The sequence below is a fragment of the Rhinatrema bivittatum genome, chromosome 11, assembly GCF_901001135.1.
Source record: "Rhinatrema bivittatum chromosome 11, aRhiBiv1.1, whole genome shotgun sequence".
Lineage (NCBI taxonomy): Eukaryota > Metazoa > Chordata > Amphibia > Gymnophiona > Rhinatrematidae > Rhinatrema > Rhinatrema bivittatum.
Window position 1 is genome coordinate 22,553,727 of NC_042625.1, and position 22,632 is coordinate 22,576,358.

Below are 22,632 nucleotides of genomic sequence, written 5' to 3' on the forward strand. Positions count from 1 at the left end.
GTCGGAGTTCCCAAACGTATTTTGATCAAAAAACATTGTCCGGAAGGCTTAGGGGATCATCCGTCTCCAGCGTCGTCGTTGGCATCGATGAAGTTAATCGGCGAACATAAAACAAAGCATCGTCATCGACACCGATGTCCATCGACGTCTGAATCATCTCTTCCCCCAGAAGAAACGAGCGCAAAGCGGCCACGGAGCCAGGAAACGCCAGTTCCTTCAACTCCTGGGCTTGTTCAAAAGGATACGTCGATTCCTGAACCTCCACAGGGCTCTGTGGAGGATCTGCCAGCACAGCCTCTGCCACCGCGTACAACTGCTCTGACTTCATCAGTTGTAACGCCGGAATTGTCTGATATTATCAGGCAAGCGGTCATCCAGGCTCTTAAGGGAAGAGCAAGTAACTCCGACGCTTCCGCCGATGCCTTCAGCATTGTTGCCGGTAACATTACTGATGCCGATGGTTACACCGATGCCGGTGACAATACCGATGCCGGTGCCAGGATCGAAGTCGATTCCTGCACTGAGGATGATTACTACATCGACATCGATTTATGCGCAGATACCGACGGATTCATCGATGCCGACCTCGATGCCAACCCCATTGACGTCTTCAACACGTTACTTGCACTTCCATCGATACCAACCTCCTTGCCATCGATGCAGCCGTCGTCTGGGGATCCAGAACGACATGATTTGGCATTTTTCCAAAGTCTCTTGAAAAGATATCAAGAAGTTATCGATGCCCTTCCACCAAAACCATCAGAGGACACTTCTCTAAGAATACCCTCTGATGATCTGCAACCAGGACCTTCGGGCCTTCATCAACAACCAAGACCTTCCCCACTCTCTCCATATAGGGATGATCCATATGACTCTTGGGATGATCAACATACTGATACATCCTCTGAAGCATTCATATCTGAGCCTTCACCCCCAGAACAAAGAAAAAAGTCTCCACCAGAGGATTTGTCTTTTACCACCTTCATTCAAGAGATGGCAGACACCATACCCTTTACCCTGGTTGTGGAAAAAGATACCAGACAGCAGGCATTGGAGGTACTTCAATTTGTCGACCCTCCAAAGCAGGTATTGGCTATACCAATACACGAGGTTCTTCTGGATCTTCAACATCGAATCTGGGAGCACCCATGCTCTGTCTCTGCTGTTAATAAACGAGTAGATACCACATATCTGGTGCAGGTCGCTCCTGGATATCAAAAATCGCAGCTTCCACACCAATCGGTAGTAGTAGAATCTGCCCCAAAGAAGTCAAAACTAATTCGTCTACACTCTTCAACCCCCCCCAGGTAAAGATCAGAGATATCTAGACTCCCTGGGAAGGAAGGTATATCAAGGGGCTATCCTGAATATCAGAATTTCCTCTTATCAACTCTACATGACACAATATCAGAGGAATCTGTGGAAACAGATGCAGCAGTTCATCACATCTTTACCACAGCAACCCCAGGAAGCAGCATAGGCAATTATACATAAAGGCCTAGAAGCTGGGAAGCATGAGGTAAGGGCAGCTTACGATAGCTTCGAGACAGCTTCCAGAACAGCGGCTGCTGGAATTAGTGCTAGGCGTTGGGCATGGCTTAAGGCCTCTGACCTTAGGCCTGAGGTCCAAGACAAACTTGTTGATTTGCCATGTGTTGGAGACAACCTATTCGGTTCCAAGGTCCAAGATGCCATGGCACAACTAAAGGAACATTCTGAGACCTTACGCCAACTGTCACAAGTTCCACAGGAACCCTCTGCACAGCCATCTCGTCATCCTGCCAGACATGAATCCAGATGCCCATACCACCGACAACGATGTTACTACCCTCCAGCATTGAGGGGCAGATCCACTAGGCTGCAACAACGTTCCCAGGCCAGACAACCAAGGACTGCTCGCCCTCAGCCTCCGCCACAGACAGGACCCGCTGCTGGCTTTTGAAATGCAGACCAGGGAACAAATCCATCTCCTCAACCCTCGAGCACATCTACCAGTAGGAGGCCGAATATCCTATTTTTACAACCATTGGATAAAAATCACAACAGACCAATGGGTACTTTCCATAGTAGCTTGAAGTTACAAACTCAATTTCCTCTCAATTCCACCAGAATCTCCACCGTGGTCATATCTGCAGAACGAATCTCACATAATTCCTCTACAAGCAGAATTATCCACCCTCCTGAGAGCCAGAGCTATACAACTGGTGCCCCGGACTCAGCAGGGCAGAGGATTCTACTCCCGTTATTTTGTCATTCCAAAGAAAACCGGAGGCCTACGTCCCATCCTAGATCTCAGAAATCTCAACAAATTTCTGAAGAAAGAAAAGTTCAGGATGGTTGCTCTAGGCACCATGCTTCCACTTCTTCAAACAGGAGATTGGCTTTGTTCTCTGGATCTTCAAGACGCTTACACTCACATTCCAATATTCCCTCCTCACTGCAAATATCTACGCTTCATGGTCGGTCATCAACATTTCCAATACAGAGTTCTGCCATTCGGACTTGCCTCTGCTCCCAGAGTATTCACAAAATGTCTGGCAGTAATTGCAGGTCACTTGCACAAGGAAAGTGTTCGTGTTTTTCCATATTTAGACTACTGGCTCATCAGAAGTCAATCTCAACAAGGAGCTCTCACTTCTCTCAGTCGAACAATTTCTCTACTTCACTCCATGGGTTTTCTCATCAACTATCAAAAATCCCATCTCACTCCATCTCATCTACTTCAATTCATAGGTGCAGACTTGAACACTATCCTTTCTACCCGAGGATCGGGCAAACACACTTTCCCTCTGGGCAAGCTCCATTTACTCACAGAAACAAGTGACAGCTCATCAGTTTCTGACCTTACTAGGCCACATGGCCTCCACGGTTCATGTCACTCCTATGGCACGATTAGCCATGAGAGTAACTCAATGGACTCTAAGATCACAATGGATCCAAGCCATTCAACCACTACATTCTCCAATCCAAGTCACCCACCGACTACATTCATTTCTACTATGGTGGGCGAACAAGGACAACTTGCGCAAGGGCCTACCCTTCCAGCAACCAGTCCCACAGATAACTTTAACTACAGATGCATCCACCTTGGTTGGTGAGCTCACATAGACAATCTCCAGACCCAGGGTACTTGGACAAAGCTCGAAGCAACTTTTCAAATAAATTTTCTGGAACTTCGAGCTATACTTTATGCGCTGCATGTGTTCAAGGACTGCCTCTCACACAAGACTATTCTAATCCAAATGGACAACACAGTAGCCATGTGGTACATCAACAAACAGGGAGGTATGGGTTCGTATCTCCTTTGTCAAGAAGCTGCACAGATTTGGGACTGGGCCCTAACACACTCAATGTTTCTCCGGGCCACTTATCTGGCAGGCATTCAAAATGTGCTAGCGGATCGACTCAGTTGTCAATTCCAACCACACGAATGGTCCCTGGATCCCTCAGTGGCAACCAGGATCTTTCAGCGTTGGGGTCAACCAACAATAGACCTCTTTGCCTCACACCTGAATCACAAAGTGGACAGATTCTGTTCCCTACACAAACAGAAAAGCCAGCCAGCCAAGGACGCCTTTGCTCGCCCTTGGAACTCAAGCCTTCTATACATGTATCCTCCAATACCGCTAATAACCAAAACTCTAGTGAAGCTGCAACAGGACAAGGGGTCCATGATACTCATAGCCCCGTATTGGCCTTGACAAGTATGGTTTCCCACACTTCTAGACCTCTCAATCAGGGACCCAATTCGTCTGGGAGTAGCTCCCACTCTCATAACTCAGGATCAGGGTCGGTTGCGCCATCCCAACCTTCATCCCTATCCCTGACAGCATGGATGTTGAAAGCTTGATCTTACAACCAGTCAACCTTTCAACTAATGTATCTCAAGTCTTATAGCTTCACGTAAACCTTCCACACAAAATAACTATTCCTCCAAATGGAAAAGGTTTACTTTATGGTGCAGGCAAAAGAGTACAGATCCTTTCACCTGCCCCACTACTTCTCTACTAGACTACTTATACCATCTTTCAGAATCTGGTCTCCAGACTTCATCTGTAAGAGTACACTTAAGTGCAATCTCAGCTTACCATAACAAGATGGGAGATGCACCAATATCCATACAACCTCTTGTCAGTAGGTTTATGAGAGGTTTAACTCAACTTACACCAATTCAGCCACCTATCACAGAATGTGACCTGAATTTGGTCTTAACAAGACTCATGCGTTCTCCTTTCGAATCCATGAATTCCTGTGATCTCAAATTTCTCACATGGAAGACTATCTTCCTCATAGCCATTACATCGGCTAGAAGGGTTAGTGAGTTACAAGCTCTTGTCACGTACTCACCCTACACAAAGTTCTTACATGACAGAGTGGTTCTCCGTACACGTCCAAAATTCCTTCCCAAAATAGTTACGGAATTCCACTTGAACCAATCCATAGTTTTACCCACATTCTTTCCAAGGCCTCATTCTCACCAAGGAGAACGGGCTTTACATACCTTGGACTGTAAACGTGCGCTAGCATTTTACTTAGACCGCACTGCAGTCCACAGGAAATCCACTCAACTCTTTGTATATTATGATCCAAACAAACCAAGAAAAGCAGTGGGTAAACATACTCTTTCCAGCTGGTTTGCATACAGTTTTGCTACGAGAAAGCAGGCCTCCCTCTCCAAGGGCGAGTAAAGGCACATTCAGTAAGGGCAATGTCAACCTCAGTAGCACACTATCGTTCAGTGCCAATAATTGACATATGTAAAGCAGCAACATGGAGTTCTCTTCACACCTTTGCAGCTCATTACTGTTTGGACAAAGAAGGACAACAAGATTCAGCCTATGGACAATCTGTCTTAAAGAACTTGTTTCCAGTTTAATCCCAACTCTTTCTACATCCAACCTGCTGTGATCTTCGGCTGCCTCATTTTCACCAACAGTACTTCACTATTGCTTCACTACAAAATGAGTCAGCCTGTAGCTTGCTAATCACCCATATGTGAGGACTAGCATCCTGCTTGTCCTGGGATAAAGCAAAATTGCTTACCTTGTAATAGGTGTTATCCCAGGACAGCAGGATGTAGTCCTCACGAAACCCACCCGCCACCCCACGGAGTTGGGTCCGATACATTTTATTATTTTATTTTTGCTAAAGCTTATTGCTACATACGAGACTGAAGGGAGACCCCTGTGGCAGAGAATATCATGGCATGCTCAGTGGCCTCACAGGGCCAGCCAAAAGTTTCTAGAAACTTTGACAGAAAGTTTTCTGTGATAGGGCTCCGTCCAGTGACGTCACCCATATGTGAGGACTACATCCTGCTGTCCTGGGATAACACCTATTACAAGGTAAGCAATTTTGCTTTTTCTTCCTTCCTTCTGGAGGCTTTGGCTTTTCTCTGTACCAGGTTTTAAAGAAAAAATCTCAGGCATGACACCATTTATGAGATGGCTGAGCAATATCCTCTGGGCTGGAGCAGTTAGCACGCTGACTCCAGCCTTTTCGTTTTACTTTATTAAACTTTATTAATTCAAACAGAAAGCAATATTCACAACAAGTGCCTACCTTGGCAGTACTCCTTTCCAATTCAGATACCTAGAGAGGGTCAGGAGCTTCTAGTCCTGGAGACACTGGGCCTCCCTATCCCACGGGCCGATACAGTAAAGTCTGCGGGAGAGCGGGCAAACGCCCGCTCTCCAGGCGCGCGCACCGGCCACTCGCCGGTGCACGCGATTCAGTATTTAAATTAGATCCGGCAGTAGATCCGGGTAAAAGGAGGCGCTAGGGACACTAGCGCGTCCCTAGCGCCTCCTTTTTGACAGGAGCGGCGGCTGTCAGCGGGTTTGACAGCCGACGCTCAATTTTGCCGGCGTCGGTTCTCGAGCCCGCAGACAGCCACGGGCTCGGAAACTGGACACCAGCAAAATTGAGCGTCTGGTTTTCGGTCCGACAGCTGCGGGCCGAATTCAAATTTTTTTTACTTTTTTTACTCTTCGGGACCTCCGACTTAATATCGCCATGATATCGCCATGATATTAAGTCGGAGGGTGCACAGAAAAGCAGTTTTTACTGCTTTTCTGTGCACTTTCCCGGTGCCGGAAGAAATTAGCGCCAACCTTTGGGTCGGCGCTAATTTCTGAAAGTAAAATGTGCGGCTTGGCTGCACATTTTACTTTCTGTATCCCACGCGCATACCTAATAGGGCCCTCAACATGCATTTGCATGTTGAGGGCCCTATTAGGTGCCGCGGGTTGGACGCGCGTTTTCCTCCCCTTACTGAATAAGGGGTAAGGGAAAATGCGCGTCCAATAGCAGGCTAACAGTGCGCTCCGTCGGAGCGCACTGTACTGTATCGGCCTGCCAGTTAGGCTTACACTCTTATTTTCTTCTAGTTTCTCCTCCTACCCAGCAGGGTCCTGCCCATTTAGCATTCTCCCTTTTGGGGATTTAAGATGGATCAGGCATCTAGCCTGGTCCTTCACAGGTTTATAGGAGAACTCTCTTACAGGCTCCATTTGCATAGCTGCCCCTTATGGGACCAGGGAACCTGGGAATTGAACCTGGGTCTTGCACTAACCCACTAGACTGGCTTTTTGATGTCATCATCCCAGGTAGCTCTCTGCTTTCCTCTCTCATGCCCTCTAGTACTAGATTAGCTAATCTGCCACTAGAGCTGTTGAGAACACAAAAAATTAGAAGTAGCACAAAACTGCTATGAGCAGTAGCATAAATTGTTAAGGTTAATCTCCTTTGTGTGTACTATGTGTCCAATATACGGTATGTGTGGTGTATTATCCTTTGCTTAGAAATTTTATTTCTGTTGTGAGCTTTATGCTGCAGACTAAAATTGAAATAAAAATACCAAGCCTTAGGTTCATATAACTATATCTTGTGAGACTTCATGTATACAGATATATTGTATTACTTGTGATTAAAATATCTCAGTTTAGATACAAGTTACTTATTTTAAAATATGATCTGTGAATAAATATTTGTTTAATTTTCTTGGCATATCAGCATACTGTTGACATACGAGAGGAGATGCCAGATCAGACAGCAAAGCGAATGCTGAATCTTCTAGGTATTCTTAAGTACAAACCTCCAGCAAATACAGGGGACATGTAAGTACTATAATAGAAAAGGAATGAATGAAACAAAGTAATGTTTATATAGTTGAGACTGAAGATAGCTGTTATCAAGTTAAACTTCAGTTCGTTACGGTGGTGGCCTATGAAAGGTTATTCCCATGTTCTCATAGCTAGTGCACACTGCTTTCTTATAGGTACCCAAGTTCAGAAGCAACTTCAGTATTCCATGCCCTAATTATCTGTGGCTAGGAGAATCATGGAAAAAGCACTTGCAGCTTTGAGAAGAGGTCATTTTGCACTGATCATGAAATGTTCCTAGCCCTTTTTTTTTCGTCCTGCAGACCAGTCTAGATAAATGGAAATACATTCGCTCACTGCTAGGTGGAGGCAGAGAACGTCTTCCTTCTTTTTCTGACATCAGCCTATATATTCTGGGATAGCCGGGTGCTACAATCAGCGTTTCTCTGCCTCCAGCTGCGTGGCAGCGATGCTGGGATAGCAAAACAAAAAAAGGAGGAGAGAAAGGGAAAGAGCTAGTGGCAAAGGGTGCACAGGTAAAACTGTTCTTTCTTCTCAAGTCCAATCCCATTTGGGACTGGCAGGACTTTATTTCTTGCCCACATAGTGCTGAGCCAAAAACAAAGGAGGCAAGCAACTGAGAAACACTACGGGAGAAGCACCTTCAAAACCTCACAGAGCGATGGTGGAGAGAGGTAGAAAATGCCTCATCTGTGGAAATCACAAGCAGAGCTCAATAGTAGGCTATTTCTGCATGTGGTGTGATACATGCCAGGCCTCTAGAGAGAAGCAGGTATGAAAAGGAACAGGAGAGGTGGAAAGTCGGAGTAGTGGGATAACCACAAAAGGTGTGTTTTGGGGGCAGGAGCCAACACCTGCACAGCAGGAAGTCCTGGGGGAGGGACAGCAGCCAAGGAAAAGGACCTCTGACTGGGGCAGCAAAGCCAACACTGAACACAAGGGGGCATATGCAATACGAGCGCATAGAAAATGGGCGCTCTCATTGAGCGCCCGTTTTCCTAACACTCTGGTGGGGAGGCTGGTTCTGTTTTCTTTATATTTTGTTATTTTGGTAACATTCTCTTTTTTTATGGGACTTGTAATGCTTTTCTAAGTTTCGCTGATCATTTATAGTCTCCATATATATGCCTAAATTTATAAGGTTCACTGTCAAAACAGTCTCTGTTGTGCTTACATGACCTGCTTGACGGAGAAGCTGGTAGCTCCACATGTCTGTTCCTCCTATGGTTATTCTGGATTTGTGGCTAGGTACCAGCAAATCTTGAAAGGGGAAGGATTGGTGGGTGGGGGGGGGGGGAGAGGGAGAAGGGTTATTTTGTTTTTCTTTTTCTGATATGGATCCATAGGGGGCACTTCTGCTATAGGCTTTGCCATCTCACAGTTTTTTCACTGGCCGATATGGAAGTGGGGAGGACATTCTTTGTGGAGATTTTGTCTTTTGCAGATGGAGGGGAAGGAGAGATATTCTGTGCAGCTGTGGGGTGGTTGGGTGTAGCTCTCTATATTATTTATTTATTTATTTCGGATTTTTATATACCGACATTCTCAATACAAGTATCGAATCAGGTCGGTTTACATAGAACAATAACTGTCGCAATAAAGGCGTTACATTAAACAGCGTTTCTTAACATATATTTTCTTAACATATCACATATAAATATAACTATAAATACAACTTATATTCTTTTTTTTTCTTTTCTACTATGACTTCTTTTAAGGCTGTATCATTGAATGTACAGGGCCTCAATATTCTTCGATAACGACATCTCCTTTATATAGGCTCCAAGCTGCATTTGTACTTGCAAGAGATGCATCTTAAGCATAGCTACGACTCTTTGATATGCTCTGATAGATTCCCAAACTGATTTTGGGCAGTTAGCTCACCTCTAGCGAAGTACACTGGGGTAGGTATTTTGATAAGTAAGGATGTTATTTTTTAGTATAAATCCTATATCTCTGATCCTGGGGGGAGATATTTTATTCTGGTTGTCAACATAGATGGGGAACTTTATACTTTAGTTAGTGTTTATGCCCCTAATTCCCAACAGGAGGCCTTTTTCAATTCCCTAATAGCTCTTCTACAGATAAAGGCCGAAGGTTTTTTACTAATGGGGGAGATTTTAATGTTACCCTGAATCCTGCTCTTGATAACTCTTCGAGCCACAGTAATGGTTCTAGTTCTTCCAGGGCTGCTTTAAAATTATTACTATCTCAGGGGAATTTAATAGATGTCTGGAGGTCTCACAATCCTAGTTCTTGGAATTTCATATTTTTTTATGCTCACGTCAATCCTATTCTCACCTAGAGTTTTTTTTTGGTTGATAAGGGGATTGTTAATAGAGTCTTAGAGACCAGTATTGAGTCAGTAATGTGGTCTGACCATGCTCCTGTGTGGCTCACAATTTCCTTTTCATATTATGATCAGGGTCATAATGTGGTGGGGGAAAAAACACAGTATTCCGTCTCTATTCCTCTCTGTAGATGCCGAGAGAGCATTTGATTTAGTCCATAGGCCCTTCTTATTTAAAACCCTGGGGAAAATGTAGTTAGGGGGATTTTTTCTCAATTGGCTTATATGCTAATCCTAGGGCCTGCCTCAAGATTAATGGGGGGCTATTTCGATTTGTTTCAGTGGGCAGAGGCACACAACATGGCAGGGTAAGCCACCCAAGGTAGCTAGGTGGGTTTTATTTTTATCCGAAATGAGGGGAGGTTTGGGAGTACCTAATTTGGCCTTGTACTATGCGGCTTCCCATCTTCAAGCTATAGTATTATTGAAAATGGTTACAAGGTCCTATACCGCTGGTATGACACCTGCTAGAGTACATAAGATGATTCCTTCTTTTCCTGATGTGTCCTGGAAGGGTTGACATGGGTTTGGTTCCTTTTTTCATTTATGGTGGGACTGTAAATTTATCCAAGCTTATTGGGGGGGAGGTAATCAAATGGATACAGGTTTTCTTTTGATCTCATATCACTGTGCTCCCTCAACATGCTCTACTTAATGTTCCCATCTCTCAAGGAAATAAATATATGAGATTGCTAGTATGTCACATTTGTGTTGCTGCCCGATGCGATATCGCCAAGTACTGGTGCGACACTAGGGTTCCACGGTTCCATGACACTAAACATAGATTGGAACAAGTGTATTGTTTGAACAAAATCACTGCTGCTAAAAACAAATATATGTACCAGTTTGAACAGGTCTGATCTCCCTATATCCTATGGTAACAGTCTGTGGCTGAAACCCGGTGACTGCTTTCTCATCTTTCCTCCTTACTGATGGGCCTTTTGTATTGTTACGTTGCTATTTTCTTCTCAGTGTGTCGCTTACTGATCCATATTAGATGGGTGCGGGAAGGGTTAGATAGTTATTGAATATGGGTTAGGTTGACTCCGTTGAAATTCTTAAGATTCAGTACGAACTTGTAGATTACTGGGTTTTTTTATATGCTTCCATGCAATTGCTATTCTGGGGAGAACAATAAATGGCATAAATGATTTTTATGCTTTATTTTTTCTAATAATTGTTCTCTTGGTTATTTTGTATGCTTTGCTTGTTCAGTCCTGTGATATACTTGTATCAACGTGGAAGGATTGTTATGTCAATAATTGCCATTTCTGGTATTCTTTTATCTGTAATTTTGCTATGTGAACCTTAATAAAACTCCTTAATTTTGAAAAAAAAAAGGAAAACAGGCACTCAATTTACAAGCATCCATTTTCCTAACCCGTGCACAGCCACGGGTTAGGAAACTGGACACTTGTAAATTGAGAGTCCGTTTTCCTAACCTGACCACCATCAAGACTTTTTTTTTTTTTTTTCCCTGATGCTGCTTTCTGTGGTTCCTCTTACTATCACAACGATATTAAGTAGGAAGAACCACAGAAGAGCAGTATTTTTTGCTTTTCTGGGGCGCTTTGGGGCGCTTCAATACTTAACGCCAGCTCCGGGGCTGGTGTTAATTTTTGCATGTTAAAATGTGCTCCGGGCGTACAGTGATGTTTTGCATAGGGGTAATAGCTAATAGCCTCATCTACCTTACATTTACATGCGATGAGCGCTTTTAGTTACGCACTGGTTTGGACACGCTAATCCCATTATTGCCTCGGGAGTTATTCTAGTGTGTCCAAAACACGTGTCAGGCTGTGCGCTGGGCTGAGCGCATTATATTGCATCGGCGCCAAGGTAGACCTAATTCAGGCAGGCAATGATGGGGATCCAGGCCTAGAAGACAGTGAAGAAGAAATGGATTTCATAGACATACGGAGAGATGAAAACTAAGGCCGTGATTGAAAACAGGCTCTGGAGTGGCCCCCATGCACCCCTAAGGAGAAGGGCTAAAAGGCCCTGACTGGGGAGAGAAGTAATCCGTTCCCCAGATTTTTGACAGAGTCCCTCCCTCTTGACCTATAGTTCTCAGAGTCACAGCACTTGACTTGAGAAATCCTCAGGGTTCAGGGGAGGAGTCGCATGATGAAGGTAACTTACAAGAAGGCAACAATATTGCAGTGAAGCTTTATAGAAAGGAGAAACTGGCTGCAATTATAGTAAAAATTAGAACAATCATTAAACTTAAGAGGATAAGTATCATGAGGATCGGATCCTCATGGCAATTAAGAAACTAGCCAGGGCTTCCCCTTCAGTTATCAGGGAAATGATCATGCTGCAATGTGTGGCCTCAGACATGGCCCTGAGGGTCAGGAATACAATGAGAAGATTATATACACTGCAGCAAAAGGAGATACATTATTTAAAGTTCCAAAAGTAGATGCTTTGGTCACAACAGTGATGAAGAAAACAATGATTCCAGTTGGAGGCGCAGCCCTCAAGGATGCACAGTTCTAAAGAGGTCTTTTGAGTTGGCCAGCCTGTCTCTGTGGTGGCGATATGTGATGGATAAATAGTGAGAGCAATGGTGAAATGGTTACAGCAAGGGTATGTAGGTAAAAGTGAAGTAGACACTGATGTAGATATAGAAACTGCCAAGGTAGAGTCAGGGGCAGCATTTGTGGCAGATACTTTCTAATTAAGACATCATCAAAGCAAGTAGCTGCAATGATTATGGCACAGTGGGCAACTAACTCACCCTCCAAGATTCTTTTAAGCAGGCTACCCTTTAAAGGCCACTTATTATTGTTTGGGGAAGATCTAGAAAAACTGGTAAAGAATCTAGGAGATTCTAAACCTCAGAGATTGCCAGAAAACTGAGGCTGAGGGGTAGCAAATAAGGCAATATAAGCCAGTTAGGGGGTTCATATCCACAAGAGTGGAGGACCCAAGTTAGGCCAATTTTTCAAGATAGAGGGGAAGCAGCCTTCCGAGGGATGGGAACTCTTAGAGATTCAAAATGAAGTTTTTCGGGTTCACTTCTCATTTCCTCCGGTAGGCAATTGACTAACAAGGTTTAACAAGGAGTGGATCCTGGAGGTTATTTAGCAGGGCTGTGCCCTTAAACTGGCTGCCCTTATTCCAGACAGATCCGAAATGAAGAAAGCCATGCAGTCAACAGTAGTGAAACTGCTCCACCTGGAAGTAGTAATATCAGTCCCCTAGTCCAAGGTAGGAAGGGGATGTTATTTGCTTTACTTTGTACTTCCAAAAAAAGAAGGCATGTTTCGCCCGGTATTACATCTAAAAAGAGTGAACAGATACTTTCAGGATGGAAACATTGAGTTCAATGATGGGAGCAGTAAGGCAAAGGGAGTTCCTTACCACTCTAGATTTAGCAAAAACATATCAGAATATCCCCATCAGGGAAGCACACCAGAGGTATCTGAAGTTCTCAGTCCTAGGGAACCACTATCAATTCAAGGCCATGCCTTTTGGTCTGTACATGATGCCACATACCTTTTACCATAGTTATGGTAATGGTGGCAGCTATGTTAAGGAAGGAAAGGATTCTGGTGTAACCCTTTTTGGATGACTAATTGGTGAGGACCAAGTTGAAGCTAGAAAGCAAGCAGTTCACCTTGAGGATGAAACAGCTCTTGGAGGCATTGGGGTGGGTAGTGAACAAGTCCAAGAGTTGGGGCATGTTTAATACAAAGTAAGAGAAGGCTTTCATGATTCGGGAGAGGATCTCAAAGCTGCAGGCCCAGGTGAAGAAATTGGTAGCAAGAAGGAAGTCTACCTGCAAGTGCTAGGATCAGTGGCAGCTGCCATAGATCTGATACCCTGGGTGAGGGCACACATGCATCCTTTGCAAAAGGCATTATAATAGTGGTCCCCACAGCATCAGAGTTATGAGAAGAGGCTTATTCTACCAGCAGAGACCAGGAAGAGCCTACTGTGGTGCTTGAACAATGTCAGTTTGTTAGCAGGGATAAGTTTGGATCTGCCGACATGTATGATGTTGACGGCAGATGTCAAGGGCAAGTGGTCAGTAAGGGAAGTCTCTTTGATGATAAATCAGCTAGAGATAAGAGTGATCAGGCTGGCACCTAACAGCTTTCTCCCCAGGGGGAAGAGAAATGCTGTAAGAGTGCTATCGGACAGTACAATGGCAGTACCATATGTGAACAGAAAAGGGCCACTCAGAGTCCACACTTAGAGAAGGAGATAGGAAGCCTAATGAGGTGAGCAGAAGTCTACCTAGAAGGGTTCATGCTGAGTCATATAGCAGGAACAGAAAAATGTCAGGCACACTACCTCTGTCGGCACACACTGGATCTAGGAGAGTGGGAGCTATCCAAGAAAACATTTGTGAGCATAGTAGAAGCTTGGGGGCAGCCCCGTTGGGACATCTTGGTGACCCATCAGAATGCCAAGGTTAGAAAATTTTTCAGCCAAACCAGAATAAAAAGCTCAGAAGGGATAGATTTGCTGATTCAGCCATGGCTGATGGATGAACTACTTTATGTTCCCTTCTTGGCCAATGAATTCAAGGACACTTTGCAGAATGGTGGACCGTGATGGCTGGATCCATGTGTTTCTCCTGGTGACTTTCCAGCTCTTGACCTTGCGATCATGTCTCCACCCTGCCTCTCCAAGTAAACCCATTTCCCTCTGGTGGAAGCTCTGATCGCCAAGTCCCAGTATCTGTGACAGTGTGTCCCCTAATTTGGAAAGTAGTACCAGCATGGGACATTAACCTGATGTTGAGGGCCTTAACAAAAGCACCATTTGAGCCCCTAAGATAAATATCAGTAAAGGACTTGATGTTGAAGACAGTATTTTTGGTGGCAATTTGCAAATACTCCAGTGCTGGAGCTCCAGGCACTGTCATATAGGGATGCCTACTTGACATTCTACGAGGATAGGGTCACAATCTGCACAGTCCCAGCCTTTCTACCTAAGGTAGTGCCGGAGTTCCATGTCAACCAAGAGATATATCTTCTAGCATTCAGGAGATCAGAGTGTGTTGGAACGAAGAAAATCCTGAATCTACTGGATATTAGGAGAGCTCTGTTGCAATATCTTAAGGTTACAAATGATTTTAGGAAGTCTGACAGACTGTTTGTCTTGTTTGGGGGCAAAGAAAGGGCCAGGTGGCATCCAAAGCATTAATTACAAAATAGATCAAGGAAGTGATTATATTGACCTATATTAGGGAAGGCAGACAAGTACCACCCAAATTAAAGGCCCATTCGAGGAGATCCTAGGCCACGATATGGGCAGAACTACAAGCTATGATATGATAGAAGTCTTTAAAATCATGAGAGGTCTTGAATGACTATATGCGAATCAGTTATTTACACTTTCGGATAATAGAAGGACTAGGGGGCACTCCATGAAGTTAGCAAGTAGCACATTTAAGACTAATCGGAGAAAATTCTTTTTCACTCAATGCACAATTAAGCTCTGGAATTTGTTGCCAGAGGATGTGGTTAGTGCAATTAGTGTATCTGTTTACACTAGAACTAGTGTATCTGTTTACACTAGAACTAAGAAAGCTTAAACTACTGCTAAGACAAAATGAGGCTAAATGGCGCAAAAACCCATGCACCATCACTCTATCTACCTATAAATTAACTCTTCACCAATACAAATCCAATACATTAAGATCCAAGAGGAACTACTACGCATCCAAGATCCACCACCTAATCTTCAACGCTAAAGCCCTCTTTAGCTACGTCTCTAACCTCACTCAAATAAACCCATCAGAAATCACTCTCAACCAAGCCAAATCTAAAGCGGAAGAACTAGCGCTATTTTTCAACAACAAAATCAGCAAACTTCTAACTCAACTGCCCCCTAACACCGCTTCTACTTCAACACCACCTCAGACCGCCTTCAAAAATTCACGCTTAGAAGAACTGGAACTCACCTCTTCCATTGAGATCCAAGGTATACTACGGAAAATGAAACCATCTTCTCACCCTTCGGACCACATCCCTTCGAAATTGCTTCTATCAATTCCTGACTCCATCTCCAAATCCCTGTCAGACATCATAAATTGCTCAATAACGCAAGGATCTTACCCAGATGACCTAAAATTGGCCTCTCTCAAACCACTACTCAGGAAACCTAATCTAGATCCTAATGACCCAAACAACTACCGTCCAATCGCCAACCTCCCCTTCATAGCCAAGATTATGGAGAAATTGGTGAACACCCGACTCTCAAACTACATTGAAGAAAACAACCTCCTTTTCCCATCACAATACGGTTTCCGCAAAACACTAAGCACGGAGTCCCTACTCATTTCCTTAACGGATCACCTCATCCTGAGCCTCGATAAAGGTCAAGCCTTCTTACTGATCCTACTGGACCTTTCTTCAGCCTTTGACACCGTTAATCATTCATTACTCATTACCCAGTTAGCCTCCATAGGTATCTCAGGCACAGCTCTATCTTGGTTCATATCATTTCTCAGCAATAGAGGATACAAGGTAAAGATACAGAACAAAGAATCCTCTCAACACCCATCGTCAGTAGGAGTCCCACAGGGGTCTTCCCTGTCTCCTACTTTATTTAACATTTACCTTATACCGTTATGCCAACTTCTCACCGACCTCAACCTCAAACACTTCCTTTACGCGGACGATATCCAGGTCCTGATACCCATTAAGGATTTCTTCGCAAAAACTCTGGCTTACTGGGATACATGCCTTCAAAAAATTAAACTCCTCCTCACCAGCCTAAACCTGGTATTAAATTCTGGCAAAACTGAACTCCTGCTCATCGCCTCAGAAAACAGCACCATCACCTCTGCACAACAAGCCACGCCAACAATCACACAAGTGAGAGACCTAGGAGTCTTAATTGATAATCGCCTGAATTTCAAAGCCACTATTAACAAAACCACCAAAGACTGTTTCTACCAACTACAAGTGCTGAAAAGAATTAGACCACTTTTCCATGCCCAAGATTTCAGAACCATTCTACAAGCAATCATTTTTTCAAAATTAGACTATTGTAACGCCATCCTACTTGGCCTTCCCGCTTCATACACCAAACCGCTTCAGATGGTGCAAAATGCAGCTGCACGAATTCTGACAAATACCAGGAGAAGGGACCACATAACCCCCATTCTAAAGAGCCTCCATTGGCTACCTATACACTTTAGAATAATATACAAGGCCATTCTTACCACATACAAAAACATCAACCAACTGGCTCCCATTGACCTACAGATCCCGCTCCGACTACACAATTCGTCAAGACCGACAAGAGATGCATACAGGGGATCGCTACAGGTACCTCCGTCCAAATCCACCAGACACTGCACACTAAGAGACCGGGCTTTCTCTACAGCCATTCCACCTTTATGGAACTCCATCCCCTCAAATCTCAGAACAGAACCATGCATCTCAACTTTCAAAAAAAGACTAAAGACCTGGATATTCACACAAGCTTTCCCGGACGCCAATTGATAGAACACCTCCAAGCCACCCCTTATCTCCAACTATACCATGGTTAACTAATCTCCAACATGGTTAACTAATCTCCAACTCGGTTAACTAATCTCCAAATACACCATGGTCATCCTTATCTTCTATCGTTTACCTGTGTGAATTTAATAACCTTTCCTTTCTCTTCCTTCTCAGCCAAGTTCTTATTACCCTGTTATATGTAACTGCCTTTTCAACACCATTGTTATAGTTATGTTTACTATGCACCCCTGTTTTATGTGAACCAGCACGATGTGACTTCTGTCTCGAATGCCGGTATATAAAAATCTGAAATAAAAAATAAATAAAATCTGGGTTCAAAAAAGGTTTGAATAAGTTCAAGAAGAAGTCCATTAATTGCTAATAATCAAGTTGACTTAGGGAATTGCCTTTGCTGTTACTGGCATCAGTAGCATGGGATCTTCTTAGTGTTTGGGTACTTGCCAGGTTCTTGTGGCCTGGTTTGGCCTCTGTTGGAAACAAGATGCTGGGCTTGATGGACCCTTGGTCTGACCCAGCATGGAAATTTCTTATGTTCTAGTGTTTCCACAGGGCAGCTATGTGATCCTCTGTATGTTCATTTGTAAAGCATTATAGGCTAGAAAAAAAAGAGGAGGCAGCCTTTGGTAGAAAGGTTTTAGGGGCCATTGAGGCCTCGTCCCACCTGGGATTGGCACTGCTTGGACATGTCCCATTTGTTTGGATTGGTCTGCAGGACAAAGAGGAAGGTGAAATTTATGCTTGCTGGTTAATTTTGTTTCCTTGAGTCCTGACAGACCAGTCCTGAACCCTCCCCAGAGGAGATAATTAATAGGAAGAATTATGTTTCTTGTATCTTTTTTCTCTTTCTCTCTTCCTATGAAAAATAGGAAGGAAGAAAAATTTAATTAAGAAATAGGGAGGACAGGCTTACTTCTCTCATCATTGAAGTTCTTGGTGGTGAATTAAAAAAATATATATACCGGTAGCTATAATGTAAAAATTAACCCTTTCTTCACAGGAAAGAAGCAAATGGGATACCAGAGAAGGAAGAAAAAAATAACCTGTTTGTCATCTGGTTAAATATGTGAGCTTATTTTCTTTTCTCTTTTCTCTTTTGCCTTTTTTAACTCTCGTAGATAGTGAATAAAGGAGGAGCAAAGTACAGTAATACAGGGAAAGTGAGCTAAGGCAATAGGCTACTGACTGTGCACCCTTCTATCCCAGAATATATAGGCTGACATCAGAAAAAGAAGGCAAAAGTTGTCTGCCTCAACTTAGCAGTGAACAAGTGTATTTCCATTTATCTGGACTGATCTGTCAGGACTCAAGGAAGGGAAATTAAGCGGCGTTGGCTGGCCCTCGTGACCACTAAAGTTGTGCCCTGGTGCATGTGTCCCAGTAAGAAGTCAATATTAGTTCTGAGTGGAACATCTTTGGGGGTTTTTATGGGGTTTTTTTAAATTACCTTAGAAACAAGTGCAGTGTGCTGGCTAATGATGTGTGCTGTAGCATTAATTTTGCCATCATTCCCTTTTTCAGAATCCAAAACATTCTATTATATCTGTACCTACTCTTGGCCTTTGACTCAGTTTTCTTAGGCATCCTGTGGTAGTACTCATTCATTGTACCTGCATTTTAATATTTTTCCTATTCTAAAGATGTTAAAGGAAATAGCAAATATAGTACAGTTTGCCTTGTTTCAAATGCTTCTGTAAAACAATGAAACATTGTACGCTAATTTGTGCTTGCTGCTGATAAGTTGAGCTTGATTTTTAAACGCAAAGTAAGGTGGCTCTTTATCTTTTTTTAGGAGTACCTTTCGTCAGGGATTAGTTGTGGGAAGTAAACCTGTGGTTCACCCAGTATTACACTGGCTCCTTCAGAAAACTAATGAGTTAAAGAAAAGAGCATATCTCGCACGGTTTTTAGTAAAACTAGAAGTTCCTGCTGAGTTTCTGCAAGATGATACAGTGGCTGATACCAATAAACAGGTTACATTTTAATTTACTTTCTTTACTACATTCTAATTCATTTTTTGCTGAAAATAAACTAGATGTATTTGCTGCTGAAGTAGAAGCTAAAGTGGTTTTATAGGAATTTGCTTTCAATTTCATGTCCTGCACATTTACATTTTTAAGTTAATTTCTGTATGGTTTGTATTTGTAGTTAGATAAATGGATCATGTTGAAAATATCATTGCTATACCCCATGGTGGTAATATTCAGAAGAATTTACAAGTTTTTACGTGCGAAATGGGTTTTTTGAAAATTGCTATGGTATGTGCTACTTTTACACGCATGAATCCTTTTGAAAATTACCCCCCGTGCCTGACCAGATCATTAACTGCCAGTTTTAAACAGTAGGAAAACCCTTGGAACTGGTGTTTTGATTATATTTTGCGTGGACAAAAGGGAAAGGATAATTAAAGAACAAACCAAGGATTTCATTGGGAAAGAGATTATCAGACAATAGACATTCTCTGTGTTTCTGGCTTTGCAGCCACCAATTATGAAAGTTCAGCTGGTTGTAGAAGGTCATAAAGGTTCTTCCCTATATACATACATACATGTGTAGATCCTGTTGCCAAAACTGATGGCTTTATATGCATTCAGGGCTTCAGAACATCAAGGAGCCCTACTAGCTATGAGAGAGAAGACCTCACAGCTATTAGACAGCTTATTTATTTATATATGATTTATATTGGTCAGGGCCAAAGTTAGGCATAGGCACAAGCATTGGGTGCCAAATACTGAAGGTGCCCAAAAACAGGAACACTGCTGCTGTCATATTTCCGGGTGCACAATTTTCCACCACCATAATCTTAAATCTAGCCCTGATATCAGTGGTATTCGCTCCCAGCCCTCGAGGGCCGCCAACAGGTCGGGTTTTCAGGCGAGCCCTAATGAATATGCATGAGATAGATTTGCATGCACACTGCCTCCATTGTTTGCATAATGTACTGTTTGTACTGTGTATGTTATTTCGTTCCCTGTCCCGAACCTTGGAGGACATGGGTAAGAAATATTTTAAAATAAATAAATTAGGGATATCCTAAAAATCCAACCTGTCAGTGGCCGTTGAGGGCTGGGATTGAATACCACTGATTTATATTCTACCTTTTCAGGCACTTTTGGTATTTCCCTGTCCCCAAAGGGCTTATAAGCTACCTGAGGCAATGGATTTGTACCCTGGCTTCCCTGGTTAATAGCCTGATGCTCTAACCACTAGGTTACTCCAACAGTCCAAGCAAAGGTTAAAATCTAGAGACACATCTTTAGCTTCTCTCAAGTTCATTTGAAATTAGTTTTCAGATCAGACATATACAATATATCAAGGTACATGTTGTATTTGTCAGTATTATAAATATAGTGATCAGTTGAACAGGTTGTTGGAGCCTGTATCTTTCCTGTTCTCTCATTCACAATATGGTACTCTACAGCTTATAAAATTGTTTTTTTCTGTTAATTTGCTTCTTTACATAAATTAGTAAACAGTAAAATGAAGATGTTTTATAGTACCGACCATACTGGCAACTTTGGGGTGTTTTGAGATTGTGTGTCTGTATGAATCTGTACAAGATAAAATTATTGTCAGACACAGATTCTGGTAATGAAGATATAAACTGAAATTAGAGTTTAAATATCTCTCGATATTTGAGGTTAAAAGATCCTTACTTTTATGGAATCCTACTTATTCTTCATTTCAAATTGTAGATTAAGAAGAGCTAAAGAGGCAGTGCAGAAGGTCCCCAGCTTGAGCCTTAAGTCAGATCTTCAGCTCCCTAGATTGTCCAGGTTCAGGGCCCATGACTATAGTTTTGCTGAAGAAGCAGATTTGATACATTGGCAGGGGTAGAGTGTGTTTGAAAAATCACTGGGATCTGCACCATGAACGCTCAAGGTGCCAGATCCCTGCCCTGGCTCTGGAAACCCAAAGGAGCAGGAAGAAGTGTCACAGTGCCTCTAATGTGGGCAGATTTCTGCCTAGAGAACTCCATTACCATGATGGGAGCTATGATAAATAATCATCTATTAAAATAATTAAATTGTACATTACAGGAAGTTTGGTTTGTTGATTTAATGGAAATACTGACTTTACTAGTGGAATACAAATGTGTTAGACTAAGACTTCATTATTTTGCTTTGATGAAGTGTTTTATCGCATTTATGTATTAATAAATCTAGAAACATTGTGGAATTTAATTTGCTAAGCAGTTCTTTGCTTGGCTTTTGCAGTATGAAGATTTAATGGAAGGCTTTAAAAACTTGCACAAAGAGTGTGAGCAGCTCAAGATGTCTGGATTTTCTACTGCAGAAATAAGAAGGGTAAAAAGCATCCCCTGTAACTTTGAAAGCTTTTTTTTATTTATTTTGTTTAAAATATATCTAGGCCTCTTGTTTGGTTTTTTTTTTCCCTCCATAATTCTCAAATTTAGGACCACGCTATTGTAACCATTTGCAGATTTATTCTGAAAAGTTAATTGAGATATTTTAACTCCTGCACTTCTGATGGTTTATATCTCTGCTAAAGCAAATTTTGTCTTAGGTGAAAGTTACTTGCTGGTTGTACATCGTATACATTTGGGCCTGAGGGATGAAGGAGCTACCAGGATCAAGCACAAGAAAAACGCACACAAAAGAAAATGTATTTCTTATAGAACTTTTAACCAATATATTGGAAAAAAATTGAAGCTGTGTAGGCTGACAAGCTGCTGCTTTCATAGAAAGCAAACTTTGGCACAGTACTGGTTAGAATTCACATTCATGTGACATTATAAATGTCACATCACTCAGATTGGCTGAGTCATGGTTCTGGGTATTAGAAAACATCTCCTCCTAGCGATAGATACATGTACACATTGATGAACCCATATGTCATCAAATTACTGTTCTCGTTATGCTTTTTAGGATATCAGTGCAATGGAAGAAGAGAAAGATCAACTCCTCAAGAGAGTAGAGCGTCTTAGAAAAAGGGTAACGAAAGAATTGATACTGTGAAATTTCAATGTCATAATTCTTGGCTGCATCATGCGGCTAGGAATGCAAACAGGGATTAAGATGACCATGTTGCATATTCAAGAAAGGAGTCAAATAACTAATTGATAGGAAGGGAATCTCCCTGGGCAGGAAGCCCACATTTTTAAGGACCTTGAGTCCAGTGCCTTGCTGTCATCAGTTAATAGTTGTGTATATGAAAAGGAAATGTTAAGTGGGTTTCTGTGACACTAGCTCCTGCCAATTTATTTCTTCAAGACCCAGAGCTAACATGCATGCACTTCTTATTCATGTGCTGAAGGTGGAGACAGTGCAGAATTATCAACGAATGCTTGAAATGGCAAGACAGCTCCGGGTAGAAAAAGAACGAGAGGAATATATAGCGCAACAGAAACAGGAGCAGAAAAATCAGGTATTTTGCATTCTTACTGATTTGGGGAAAGAGAGAGGCCTATAAGTTCCATGAATAGGGAAAGTGTTTTTTCTCTAGTAGGTTGGCATGAGGTTGAATGGACCCTAATATATTATTAAAAGTAGGACACTGATTTCTAGGCAGATTTCTTTTATTCTTAGAAATCAATTCTGATTTGGTCCAAAAAAATCATTTATCTTGCATAAATTAGAATTATTTTTCACCCAGTATAGATGTGTGAAACAGTTCTTTCTTTGGAAAAGTAATGGGCATTACCTCTGTG

The 22,632-nt window shown here is 42.5% G+C and overlaps 1 protein-coding gene across 4 annotated transcripts in view; it reads left to right on the forward strand.

The window, feature by feature from the left end:
* Positions 1–22,632, forward strand: part of IFT81 (intraflagellar transport 81) — a 140,912-nt gene that overhangs the window by 15,627 nt on the left and 102,653 nt on the right. For all 4 annotated transcript variants that reach the window (XM_029620126.1, XM_029620125.1, XM_029620128.1 and 1 more), the window contains 5 exons: positions 7,015–7,118; positions 18,754–18,934; positions 21,179–21,268; positions 21,851–21,916; positions 22,239–22,349. In XM_029620126.1, coding sequence (XP_029475986.1) covers positions 7,015–7,118; positions 18,754–18,934; positions 21,179–21,268; positions 21,851–21,916; positions 22,239–22,349 — 552 coding nt within the window. The remainder of the gene's footprint in view (positions 1–7,014; positions 7,119–18,753; positions 18,935–21,178; positions 21,269–21,850; positions 21,917–22,238; positions 22,350–22,632) is intronic.